Source organism: Cajanus cajan, chromosome 9 (assembly GCF_000230855.2).
Source record: "Cajanus cajan strain Asha chromosome 9, NIPB_CcT2T_4, whole genome shotgun sequence".
In the NCBI taxonomy this organism is placed as follows: Eukaryota; Viridiplantae; Streptophyta; class Magnoliopsida; order Fabales; family Fabaceae; genus Cajanus; species Cajanus cajan.
In genome coordinates, this window is record NC_138525.1 from 13,675,435 (window position 1) to 13,689,219 (window position 13,785).

At 41.1% G+C, this 13,785-nt stretch overlaps 1 protein-coding gene across 1 annotated transcript; it reads left to right on the plus strand.

Moving 5' to 3' along the window:
- Nucleotides 1-11,864: 11,864 nt before the first annotated feature.
- LOC109806176 (uncharacterized) lies at nucleotides 11,865-12,953 on the plus strand. The gene has a single exon (XM_083064154.1). It carries the CDS (start codon nucleotides 11,865-11,867, stop codon nucleotides 12,951-12,953), a length of 1,089 nt encoding a protein of 362 aa, XP_082920280.1.
- Nucleotides 12,954-13,785: the final 832 nt, after the last annotated feature.

Sequence of the window (13,785 nt, forward strand, 5' to 3'; positions counted from 1 at the left end):
AATAAAGTTACAAATATTCTTTTACCAAGCCACTTTTGGCTTAATCCTAAGTAATGTTTGACTTGCCTCTTAAATATTCTCTGAACAACGAGTCTATCCAGGCTTAATCACTAAGTATTCTTTCAATCAAGCCTCTCTAAGCTCAACCACTAAGTATTCTTTCAAACAAGTCTCTCCAAGCTTAACACTAAGTATTCTTTCAAACAAGTCTCTCCAGACTCAACCCTTACAACAAAGGTAATGGATGATTACAAGACTGTTTCATCTATTCTAGACGTGGTGTCGAGGCCGACCCAACATATTTTGAGGCCTAAAATGAATTTTAAAGTTAGGCCTTTTTAAAGATGAGAGAGTGACAAGAAAATCAACAATCACCCATAAAAAAATGAACTTTTAGCAAAAAATTATAATGTTAGGCTTAGACAATAACCAACAAACCAAAGTTAGTATTGATACAACTGGTTCATTAAGTTTTATAAGTAAAAAAATATTTTAGAGGCTCAAATTAAGTTAGGGTTTCGACAGCCTTATGTCTGGGCCGACCCTACGTGGTGTAATCAACAATGAAAACATAAGTAATCTACAAAGAAATATATACAAAATTTACAATGTGTTTCTTTATAGTTTTCTACTCTGTGTATTTCAGTATGTTTCTCTATATAATTTTCTCGATAACCTTATTTTCAAACCTTTGAATAGAGTCTTCAGTACCAATCTTCTAAGAAACTGAGTTTTAACCGAAACATTTTGATGAATGGTTAAAAGAATTAGGCTCTTAAGCTAAGTCTTTTAGGCCTTTTCCTTAAAGTAAAATGTTTATCTTAAACTCCTTTGATAAGTAGTCATTGTATGGTCACCAAAACAGTTAAGACCATGGTGCTACATAATAGCTCAAGTAGTATCTATTAAAGCTTTTGAGTTGTAACATTTGTTAAGCTTCTAAGTACTGAGAAAAATACATCTAAAAAACTTAAACAACTTTGTTAGTATTTCACATGAGAACTCTTCATTATTAAAACTTGAAACTAAGAGTTTTTCATTATTAAAACTAAAACACACACAATGTATATATTTAACAATTTATCAATTTGCGTGCATATGATGCGTGTCATACAAGAGTCATTATATTAGCACATGATCAATGTATACTCAAACAATTTGCCAATTCAACGATTTTTCAAACACATTTCATTTACAACATTCATTCATCATAACATCACCATTCATCCTTAACCCATCATACTCAATTACATCCAACAATAATTACAAATCATCTATATCATTCATTTTATCAAATGTCCTTAATAATATCATCGATATACTTATACACATTAAACATTAAGCAATGTAAGGATTAATATCACATCATTGGAATTTACGAAAGATAGGTGAAGGAAAAACAAATCAAAACGACAATGAGGATGCTCAGCACCAACTCGCCCAACATAGGACTCCCATAAAGTAACCCTTACTCACTAGTTGAGTCACACTTAACGTAACAAGTACACTTAGCATGAGCTTGCTCAGCGTGAAAAGCACGCTCAACATGAAACTCATTCTCAACATGGATGGCATATAGAGAAATCCTTGTTATTTGCCACTACGACTCTTAGTGCTGAAAATGATGCCCAACACCGTATTAGCAAACAACAACCCTACAACTTATGATTTTCGTATTTTTTTCTTCAATCCATTAGTTTACATACTGAATATGTAGAACACTCCAAAATAATCATATAACATGTCTAAAAAGCAATAATTTCATGTAATTACATACTTCTATTAACTAATCGCACAATAATACCCAAACATATTCTCTTAGGATTCTTATAGGAACCCACAGATAACTCAAATCATACCAAGTCAATTCAATATACAAAGTTAACCACACATATATACAAATATCATTGATAAAAGAGTTGAAGAGTAATGTAGAAGATAGAAATCAATGAATAGATATAAGTTAGGATTTTTTCTCATACAATGCATATAACAAAACAAGATGTAACAGCCCAATTTTTACTAGGCCGTGGGCCCAATTCGTTGCCCGGAACGGGCCGTTTCAAAAGTGAAACGAGCCGTTCCGGAGTAAAGAAATTGCCTAAAAAACGTAGTTGAGAACGGGTCGTTCCAAATTCCAAAATGGGCCGTTCTGGAGGGAGAATGGGTCGTTCTGGTTGAAGAACGGGTCGTTCTAGAAGGAAAACAGGCCGTTCTAGATGAGTCTCGAAACGGGCCGTTCTGGTTTTGGAACGGACCGTTCCAGTGCAAAAACTTGTGTAGATTTTTCAGGCCCAGAACGGGCGTTCCACTTTTGGAACGGGCCGTTTCGGGTTGGGTGAGGCAGATTCCTATAAATAGGAGGCCTCACCTCTCATTTTCTCAGATTTCTCATTCTCTCTTCCTATTCTCTTTTGTTCTCTCTTCTTTCCCTCTTCTTCTCTTTGAAGACCAAGGGACACTTAGAGGAGGAGACCAAGAGATCCCTATTTTAGTTCAATTTTTGTTTATCCAGGTACGGGGGAAAAGGGGATTATTTATACGTAGAGTTACATGAGGGAATTGGGTAGAGGAAGAGCCCTTAAGATTATGAAAAATTTTATAATTATTTCTGTTTGGAGAATTATTGGTCTCATTTGATTCTGTATATATTTAGGACTATGAATATATGATTTATTTGTAAAAATGATGCTCTTGGAGAAAGAACGAAATTATATAAAAGTGCCTGTAAGTTAGGTTTTGGAAAAAAATAGATTATTTCTGTTTAAGGAATTAATGATTCCATTTGATTGTATATGTATTGAGGATTAGAAATATGCTAATAATTTGTACAAATGATGATCTGGGAGAGAGAACGAAATTGTAGAAAAGTGCCTGTGAGTTAGGTTTTGGAAAAATTGGGGGTTTTATTGTTTGGGTTAAGATTATATTAAATTGCTAATTCCATTGATTATTATTACATTTATGAATGTTATATTAAATTGCTAATTCTATTGATTTAATATTGTATTAAACTGGAGAATTAATTGAGTTTTTATATTCTTGTTATATTATTGTTATTGAAGAACGATTTTTGAAGTTTCTCATGTGAACCCTTTTACCGAAATTTAAAACATTTATTTGTAAAGTTACAATATGTGTTGGGGTAGTAAGAGTGTCACATTTAGTGGTATTAGAGCAGGTCGATCCAATCGACCGTGAGTTATGAGTCTACTATCCTTGTTCGGTAGATGAATGATAGAATAAATTGATTGTGGAGTTTATTGATATGTTGGTATGATGATTGATTTTGTTGATTGCTATTTAATTGTGTGTACTCTAATAATGTTTTGTATTATGAGAAGGATAATGATGATGTTTCCCTTGTGTTGTTGGTGTTGTGTTTAATTGTGTATTGTTTTTTTTCTTCAGAATTTGGCTGAAAGACATGATATTGCTTAGTTGATGTTATTCATGATTACTCATTGGTCTTGATACTTCTTACTTACGTAAGAAGTAGTGGATGAATGTTATCGCTCGTTTTACGAGCATATGTGCCAGTAGTAGTGGATGAACCCTTGCTAATCAACTAGAAATTATTAGGACCTTAGATTTGGGTGAGACATTGATTTGTCGAGAGTTTACGGTTAATGGAATTTCTGGAATCTATAGTGGTAGCGATTGAATCCAAGGAGGTTGTATCTGAGAATTAGAGTTTTGATATTTTTGATGAGAGGTTGGAACGTTGGAAATTTCCTTAAGTATTGGTGCTTATATGTTAACCTTTTATGGTTTAGGTAGCATGTGAATTTTATTCTCTAAGTCCTTTGTACCGAATATGTGAGCTATTAGGATTGTAGTGGAAAGCTTGAATATGAGTTTAAGGTGGAAAGGAGTGAGTTTGGAATGGTTGAGGTATTTTGTGGAATGTTAGTACACTATCGCTGTATGGTATAGGAGATATTTTCGCTGCAGTTTTGTTGTGCCAATATGAGTATCGTATTGACAGAATTAGATTTTGTAGTCTTCATGAAAGTGGTGGCTTTGTGGTCTTTAGTTATAACTGCTTTGGTGATCAAAAGTCTAATTGTAAGTGCTGAATATATTTGTTATGGTTTTTTAATTTTTAGCTAAGAAGATGATTTTTTTAGAGTCTTATGACTTCATGAGAGTTATAACTTATTCCCTTAGATTTCTTTTGAAATAGGTTTGAGATCATTTTGATGAGTATAACTCTTTGTGTGTCATTTGCTTTGACATTGTTGAAGGGAGATATATGTTGTCATGATGTTTTGAGTTATTAGGCATAGCAATGATAGAAACTGATTTGGATATGATGTTCTCTGAGGTGTTGTCATTGAGAGGATGTTTAAGGTGATATGATGCTATGTGGTAAGGTTGGTTCATGCTATATGGTGTAAACGATGATTGATTCATATATGCTTAGGGATGGTATATATGAAGGTTTAAAGTAGGTATTCTAATATGATTTGATATGCATGTATGTTGATATGAGGATAAATGACTTTATGGATCAATTAGTGGATGTTTGTGTATTAATGAGATTGACCTTAGGATGTGATATCATCATATTAAGAGTTAAGTGTGAAGATATATCAAAGATAAATTTAGGATAGATTATCTAAGTATGATTTTTGACTGTATGAGGTGAGTGTTCTAGGCCATGTAATTTCTTGCGGAGGTATAACGTGGATTTATCTAAGATAGAAGTTGTGCTTAAGTGAGAGATACTTGAGTCTATTAACGAGGTTATGAGTTTCTTGGATTAGCTCATTGTTGTTGGATATTTATTGAGTAACTTTCTAAGATAGCATTACCTTTGAACAAATTGAGTAAGAAAAGTGTTGTTTTTGTGTGAGATAGTAAGTGTGAGAGTAGTTTCCAAATTCTTAAGGAAAGATCGACTAGTGCACTAGTGTGAGCATTGGCCGATCTTAGTAAGCCTTTTGTGGTATGGGTTGATGTTTCTAAGATAGGTTTGGGTGGAGTGTTGATGCAAGAAGGAAAGGTAGTAGCTTGTGATTCTAGGCAATTGAAAACTCATTAGAGGAATTACCTTACCTATGATTTTTAAGTTAGTAGTTGTAATATTTAGAAACACTGCCTATATGATTCTAAGCTTGAGGTATTTATTGATAATTAGAGCCTTAATTATCTGTTGATTGAAGGAGTTAATTATGAGACAAAAGAGAGTTTAATTTCTGGAGGACTAATATTTCAAACTTAGTTGTTATTTGAGTAAAGTCATTGTGGTGATCGATGTTTTGTGTAGGAAACCTTTATATTTATCTTCCCTTATAATTAGAGAGATGAATCCTTTTGGCTCAAATTAGAGATTTAAGTTTGGCTTATAAGATTACCCTTAGTAGTGTGAGACTAAGTATGACTTGAGTAACGAATGGATTGTTTAAGGAAATTGGAGAAGCATAATTTTGGTGACAAGATATGAGGCTATAGGATAAGGTGATGGATAAGAGTTTGACTTGGGTGTAGATGGAGTGGTGAAATTAGAGATCTGATATGTATACCTAGTGAACTTACGCTTAGGTGCTTAATCTTTAGAGATGATCATAGAAGTAAAACCAATATTGTGGCAGATGCCTTGATTATGATGACCTCTGGTATATCATTTTGATGATTTAAGGGTTGGATTTGATTGAAGAATTTAGAGACTTATGCTTTGTGTGTGAGATTATCCTTAGGAGCATTGAATTGATTATGTTAAAAGTGACTAGTGAATTAATGGATGAGATTAGAGAAGCCTAGGAGTTAGAGCCTTTCTTAGAGAACCAAGTGGAAAAGATTGGTAGGAGTATAGCTAACTTTTCTGAGTAGAATTGATGTTGTTTTGAGGTGCAAGAACAGATTTGGGTGCTTAGTAACCTTCAATTAAGAAAGATGATTTTAGAGGAAGGACATTCATTTAGGAGCTACTGAGATGTATCAGGACCTTAGGAGGATGTATCAGAGTGGTGCAGCGGAAGCATGGTGGCCTAAGGTGAAGAAAGGAGTAGAGAAATTGTATGCTCGTGTTTAGTATGCAAGAAGTTTTTAGGAATTTTGTAGCACTTAGACGTCCCATTTTGGAACTGTAATGGTGAGTGGATAGACCTTAATTGTAGGTTTGTCTGAGACGCTTAAGAGATCGATTCTATTTGGGTTTTAGTGGATAGACTCGCCAAGTTTACTTGTCTTACCCTTAGATATCCTTTGGTAAAATTGATAGAGTTGTACATCAATAAGGTAGTGAGGTTGTATAAGAATTGGAAAGTGAGAAGCGAGGAGTCTACCATTACAAAAATTTCGGGGACGAAATTTCTTAAAGGAGGGGAGTATTGTAACAACCCAATTTTTACTGGGCCGTGGGCCCAATTCGTTGCCCGGAACGGGCCGTTTCAAAAGTGAAATGGGCCGTTCCGGAATAAAGAAATTGCATAAAAAACGTAGTTGAGAACAGGCTATTCCAAATTCCAAAATGGGCCGTTCTGGAGGGAGAACGGGTCGTTCTGGTTGAAGAACGGCCGTTCTGGAAGGAAAACGGGCCGTTCTAGATGAGTCTCGGAACGGGTCGTTCTGGTTTTGGAACGGGCCGTTCCAGTGCAAAAACTTGCGTAGATTTTTCAGGCCCAGAATGGGCGTTCCACTTTTGGAACGGGCCGTTCCGGGTTGGGTGAGGCAGATTCCTATAAATAGGAGGCCTCACCTCTCATTTTCTCAGATTTCTCATTCTCTCTTCCTATTCTCTTCTGTTCTCTCTTCTTTCCCTCTTCTTCTCTCTGAAGACCAAGAGACACTTAGAGGAGGAGACCAAGAGATCCCTGTTTTAGTTCAATTGCTGTTTATCCAGGTATGGGGGAAAATGAGATTATTTATACGTAGAGTTACATGAGGGAATTGGGTAGAGGAAGAGCCCTTAGGATTATGAGAAATTTTATAATTATTTTTGTTTGGAGAATTATTGGTCTCATTTGATTCTGTATAATTTAGGACTATGAATATATGATTTATTTGTAAAAATGATGCTATGGGAAAGAGAACGAAATTATAGAAAAGTGCCTATAAGTTAGGTTTTGGAAAAAATTAGATTATTTCTGTTTAAGGAATTAATGATTCCATTAGACTGTATATGTATTGAGGATTAGAAATATGCTAATAATTTGTACAAATGATGATATGGGAGAGAGAACGAAATTGTAGAAAAGTGCCTGTGAGTTAGGTTTTGGAAAAATTGGGGGTTTTATTGTTTGGGTTAAGATTATATTAAATTGCTAATTCCATTGATTATTATTACATTTATGAATGTTATATTAAATTGGTAATTCTATTGATTTAATATTGTATTAAACTGGAGAATTAATTGAGTTTTTATATTATTGTTATATTATTGTTATAATGAGTATTCATGGTGAATTTCTTGATGGGTATGTGAATTGTTGCATTGTGTGAACTTATTAGTATGTAGTATAGAATTGTGATATGCGATGAGATGTTGTGTGGATATGATTATGATTGTGATTGTGGTACCTCAAACTAATGACCAGGGATGAGACGAACCCTGGGAGGTGATGCTCTAGGGACGAGCGTTCCCCTGGCATGGTGTGAGATGAGTGAGACAATTAACACGCATCACTTATGTCAAATATGGCAGCCCTGGCATAAAGTTAATTGTAAGAGATTGTGTGGATTGTAATGTGATTGTGGTTCCTCGCACTAATGACGAGGGATGATACGAACCTTGGGTAAGTGATGCTACAAGGACGAGCGTACCCCTGGCATGGTGTGGGATGAATGAGACAATTAACCCGTATCACTTGTGTCAGTTGTGGCGTGGTCTTGACATAGTGTTAATTGTAAGATTTATGTGGATTGTGATGGATTGATGTGATTATGATTGTGATGTGATTGTGGTTCCTTACATTATGACTAGGGGTGGCACGACCTTGGGCAAAAAGATGCTATAGGTGTGACCTTAGTATAGTGTAGGATGTGTGATTTCTCATGCTTATGTCGGGGGTGGCACGACCTTGGGCAAAGAGATGCTACAGGCGTGACCTTGGCATAGGGTAGGATGTGTGAGGCAATTAATACTTATGTCGGGGGTAGCACGACCTTGGGCAAGAGATGCTATAGGCGTCACCTTGGCATATGGTTGATTGCAAGATTTGTGATGATTGTTGTGATTGCGAATTGTGACGTGATGATGATGCGCGATTGATAAAGTTATGATACATTGAAATGTTTATGAATATTTTGTTAAGTATCGAGTTATAATGAGATGACATGTTGTGTGTTTGTATGTACTTTACATATAGATGTTTTCTTTTCTCACCGTACAATTTTGTGGATGTTTTAGGTGAAGAAGATCTGGCTGCGAGTGGCATCTAGAATGCCAACAGTTAAATTAGGGGTATGCTCTGATATTGTGACATCAGGGCAGAAGACTTTTAGGACAGAATTTTTATATGGATTTGGAATTGTAAATATCATTTTGAAAATAATTTGTAAACTCTTGCATTTTGTACTAGGAGGCACCCCTTCGGTCACGCAATAGGCCGAAAGGGGTGCCCAAGCCGACGAAAACACACCAATCGGCACCCCTTCGGTCAGGCAATAGGCCGAAAGGGGTGCCCGAGCCGACAAAAACACACCACCCCTTCGGCTGGAGGATGGGCCGAACACACCCTCTCGGCCAAAGGGGGTACCCGGGACTCCCTTACCACTAGAACACCCATCAAAACCTCTCGGTATTAATCTGGGCCGAACACCTCCTCGGCCTTGACCTAGGCCGAACACCTCCTCGGCATTGACCTAAGTCGAACACCTCTTCGGCCTTGGAGGAGGCCGAACACCCTTTCGGCCTCATGCCTAGCCGAGGACTTCAACAAAGCAGATCATAAGCAACACTACCATCATGGACGAGTCAAACACCTCCTCGACCTTGACCTAAGCCGAATACCTCCTCGGCATTGACCTAGGTCGAACACCTTTTCGGCCTTGGGGAAGGCCGAACACCCTTTCGGCCTTACGCCTAGCCGAGGACTTCAACAAAGAGCAGATCACAAACAACACGTGGCAAGTTAGATACTTATTATGCGCTAATTACCATGCCAGATTAAGAGGAGATTAAGGCTAACTCAAGTGTTACCCATCTCCCAAGACTGAAGGCCCACGAGGCCCAATTGTGTCACTATAAATACACAGGTGATGTGACATAAAAAGGTACGTTATTATCCAATATAAAAGCACTTATTGCTCTATACCGAATACTCACTTGATCGTTGGAGTGCCTTTGCAGGTACCCTCCTCACCTCTCGGGGACAGTATTCGGTCGGCACGAAGGCTCAGAAGACCAAGAAGGAAGAACGACAAGAGGAGTGTTTCTACGCAGGAACATTTTGGCGCCCACCGTGGGGCCGAAACCAAAACTGTTCTCGACCCTGAAGCAAGATGGTAACTACAAGAAGTCAACAGGAGAACGCAACCGATTACCCTTTCGGGATGCCCCGAGGCACCCCCATACGGAAAACTAATCAAAACGACGGAATGGAAGAATCGTACGTGGACCGGTCTCAACAGCCTAATCCATCTTCAGCCATCGAGCAACTGAAGGCTAAAATGATGGAACTCAGGAGGCTCAGAGAAAAGGACGCCCATGAATTATCGGCCCTGAGAAGAGAGAACGTCGAGCTCAGAAGCGATAATCGGACGTGGCACCCCTCACACGATACACAAAATCAGTCAACCCGGGATCAGGGTGAATCCTCGGGATGGTACAAGGAAGTTAATATTCCTCGGCCATCGGGTGGACCAACTACAACGGCACAAGATCAACAACAACGACAGGGAAGGACGCCATTCACACCAGACATTGCCGGGGCCCGTTTGCCCGACAACTGGAAAAACTTGGCCCTGGAGAAGTATGACGGAACCACCGACCCCGAAGAGCATCTCGACGCTTTCGTCACCCAGGTCGGCCTATATACGGACGAGGATGCCATTCTCTGCAAAGTCTTTCCCACCTCGCTGAAAGGACCGGCGCTTAACTGGTTTACTAGACTCCCACCTGGGTCGGTAGACTCGTTCACGTCCCTGTCATCTCGTTTCGTGATACAGTTTGCCACGAGCCGGCCTCATCAGCTCACATCCATCGCGTTAGTCAATATACGCCAAGAGAAGAAAGAACCTTTGAGAGCTTTCATGGAGAGGTTCAGAAAAATGACGTTGTCTATCCGGAACCTAGACCCGGCCGTAGCAATGCATCACCTAACCACGGCGCTGCGACCCGGGCCTTTTGTCAATAGCTTGTGCAAGAAGCCACCCCGAGACCTGGACGACCTGCGGCAGAGAGCCACCAAATACATGCAGATGGAGGAACTGGCCGAGTTCTGCAACAAAAATCGGCCCGACCAATCTCTCGCTAAAAGAGACAATGATAAGGAGCCTCCCAGGTCTCGTCCTCGAGAAGCAACTGGTCATGAGAAGAACAATAATAGAGGTCCAAGGTATATGCAATATACGCCGCTCAACACCAGCAGGTCCAAGGTGTTGGAGCAAGCTCTAGCCACGGAAGTATTGGCTGTTCCTCGAAGAGCTATGACACCTCCTCACGCCGACAAGACTAAAGCATGTCAATTCCATCAGAATAGAGGACACACTGCGGAGGAGTGCTCTGCCCTTCGGGATCGCATCGAGGATCTCATCAAAGCAGGCCACCTTCAAAACTTTACCCAGTCGACAGATAACAGAAGGAACGACTACCGTCCTGATAGAAGGGAGTACAGAAGGGAGAATCAGGACCGAGCGCCTTCGCGGAAACAATCTCGTGAACGCAGCCGGTCCCAAGAAAGGAACCAAAAGCGGGACCGAGATCAACCTAGATGAATAATCAACACCATCGCTGGAGGATTCGCGGGCGGTGGAAGTTCATCCTCGGCCCGCAGGAGACATCCGAGGGCAATCAAGTCGGTTAACGCCATTGGCCGAGCAGCCCCAATTCATATGCCCCCATTACATTTACTGATCAGGACTTTCAAGGTGTTGACCCCGTACAAGATGACCCCATGGTCATCAGCGTGGAAATCAACAACTGCATAGTAAAGAAAACCCTCGTTGACCAGGGGAGCTCGGCGGATATCCTATACTGGAAAACATTCGAGCGGCTCGGCATCCTTGAACAAGAGCTGACACCTTATGATGAGCCCTTGGTAGGATTTTCGGTGCGAACGAGTAGACACTCGAGGGACAATAGATTTGTACACTTACTTTGGAGAAGAACAGTATAGAAGAAGGATCAAGGTACGTTATGTGGTGGTGCATGCAAACACATCGTATAACATCTTACTAGGCCGACCCTCCCTAAACAAGCTCCGAGCCATCGTCTCCACTCCCCACTTGGCTATGAAGTTTCCTTCGGAGGAGGGTACGATCATTACTCTGCACGCCGATCAAAAAACTGCCCGCGAATGCTACTTCGCTAGCCTGAAGGTGCCTCCCACCCCGAAACCAAGACGAGATGTCAACGTCATCAGCGACGTCAATCGAAGATCGATGGAAGGCTTGGAGCTTGATCCAAGAATGGAGGACGAGGATAGGGTCGAACCCATAGAAACAACGATTCCTTTCCAACTCGGAAAAAGTGAGGAGCATGTCACTTATTTGAGCTCCCAATTGTCTGAGACGGAAGCAAAAGACATTAGGCAAGTCCTACAGAAGTACTCGGACCTTTTCGCCTGGACGGCAGTTGATATGCCGGGCATAGATCCAGATTTCCACTATCATCGGCTCTCGGTGTGCCGCGACGCCAAACCGATTGCCCAAAAGAAAAGAAAATGGGCAGAGACAGAGCCCGAGCAGTGAAGGAAGAAATGATGAAGTTACTTCAGGCAGGATTTATAAGGGAAGTGAAGTATTCCACCTGGTTGGCAAACGTCGTTATCGTCAAGAAATCGAATGGTAAGTGGAGGATGTGCACCGATTACACAGATTTGAACAAGGCATGCCCAAAGGACGCCTACCCACTACCTCACATCGATGCACTGGTGGACGGAGCGGCCGGCCACAAAAGGTTAAGTTTCCTTGACGCGTACTCGGGGTATAATCAAATACCCATGTACCCGCCGGACGAAGAAAAAATGGCATTCATCACCGACTCGACAAATTTCTGTTACAAGGTAATGCCCTTCGGCCTGAGGAATGCCGGTGTCACCTACCAGAGACTCATGGACAAGATCTTCCGACACCAAATAGGAACCTGCCTAGAAGTTTATGTGGATGATATGGTAATCAAATCCAATTCGTCCAGTGACCACTTAAAAGACCTCAGCACCATTTTTGATGAAGTTAGACGACACCACATGTGGTTGAACCCGGCAAAATGCACCTTCGGGGTAGTCGGCGGAAAATTCTTGGGGTTCATGTTGTCGAAAAGGGGTATAGAAGCCAACCCCGACAAATGCCAAGCTATCATCAGTATGAAAAGCCCTCATAACATAAAAGAAGTGCAGCGGTTGGCCGGACGAATCGCTTCCTTAGCTCGTTTCCTGCCATGCATGGCGGAAAAATCAAGACCTATAATGTCCTTGCTGAAAAAGGCCACCAAATTCCAATGGACCGAAGAATGTGAGTGGGCTTTTCAGAACTTTAAGACAATGCTCACAACCCCACCATTGTTGACCAAACCGGACCCTGGTCTCGACATGATAGTGTACATATCAGTATCAGACAAGGCCATCAGTACCGTCTTGGTGCAAGAAAAAACGGAACAGACGCCGGTGTACTTCGTCAGTCGAGCGCTTCAAGACGCCGAGACGAGGTATCAACATCTCGAAAAGACAGTCTTGGCCCTTGTACATACCGCCAGGCGTCTTCGGCACTACTTTCAAAGTCATCGGGTGCTTGTCCGAACAGATAGCCCCATAACTAAGGTCCTGCGCAAGCCGGAACTGGCAGGATGAATGACGGCCTGGTCTATAGAGCTGTCTCAGTTCGACATTCGTTTCGAACCAAGAGGTCCCGTCAAAGCACAAAGCATGGCCGATTTCGTAAACGAATTCACGCCACAAATACCCCCCGAATCCCCCCTCTGGACTTTACACGTAGACGGGTCATCAAACCAACGAGGCAGTGGCGCCGGCATTATTTTGGAAGGCCCTGGCCAGGTAGTAATCGAACAGTCCTTGCGATTCGGCTTCAAAATGTCCAACAACCAGGCCGAGTACGAAGCCCTTTTGGCAGGCCTGAGGTTGGCGTAGGACCTAGGCGTTACCAAAATACAATGTTGGAGTGATTCACAGGTGGTGACAGGCCAAGTTAACGGTACTTTCCAAATCAAGGAACCAACACTGTTATTATACTTCCACGCTTTCCAGAAGCTGAAGGGCGACTTTGAAGATGTCCAAGTTAAACACACGCCCCGGGAGCTCAACACGAGAGCCGATCAGTTGGCTAAGCTAGCCAGCAGCAAGAAAATTAGTCATTTGCGCAGCATGATGCAGTAAGAACTACACAAGCCCAGCATCACCCAAGCCGAATGTTTGCAGGTTCAGCAGGGAACACCCAATTGGATGACCGGGATAGTCGAGCATCTCACAACCGGATCATTACCCACTAATCCCTTGGAGGCAAAAAAGATGAAAACCGTGGCGGGCCGATACACCCTAATTGCCGGGGAATTGTACAAGAGGGGGATGTCGACACCATTATTGAAATGTTTGGCACCGGAACAAGCACAATACGTGGTCAGGGAAATCCACGAAGACATATGTGGAACTCACTCGGGCGGCCGAA

Bases quoted from the DNA above. Each gene is read 5' to 3' on its own strand.
- LOC109806176 (XM_083064154.1), top strand. From the start codon at position 11,865: ATGATGAAGTTACTTCAGGCAGGATTTATAAGGGAAGTGAAGTATTCC.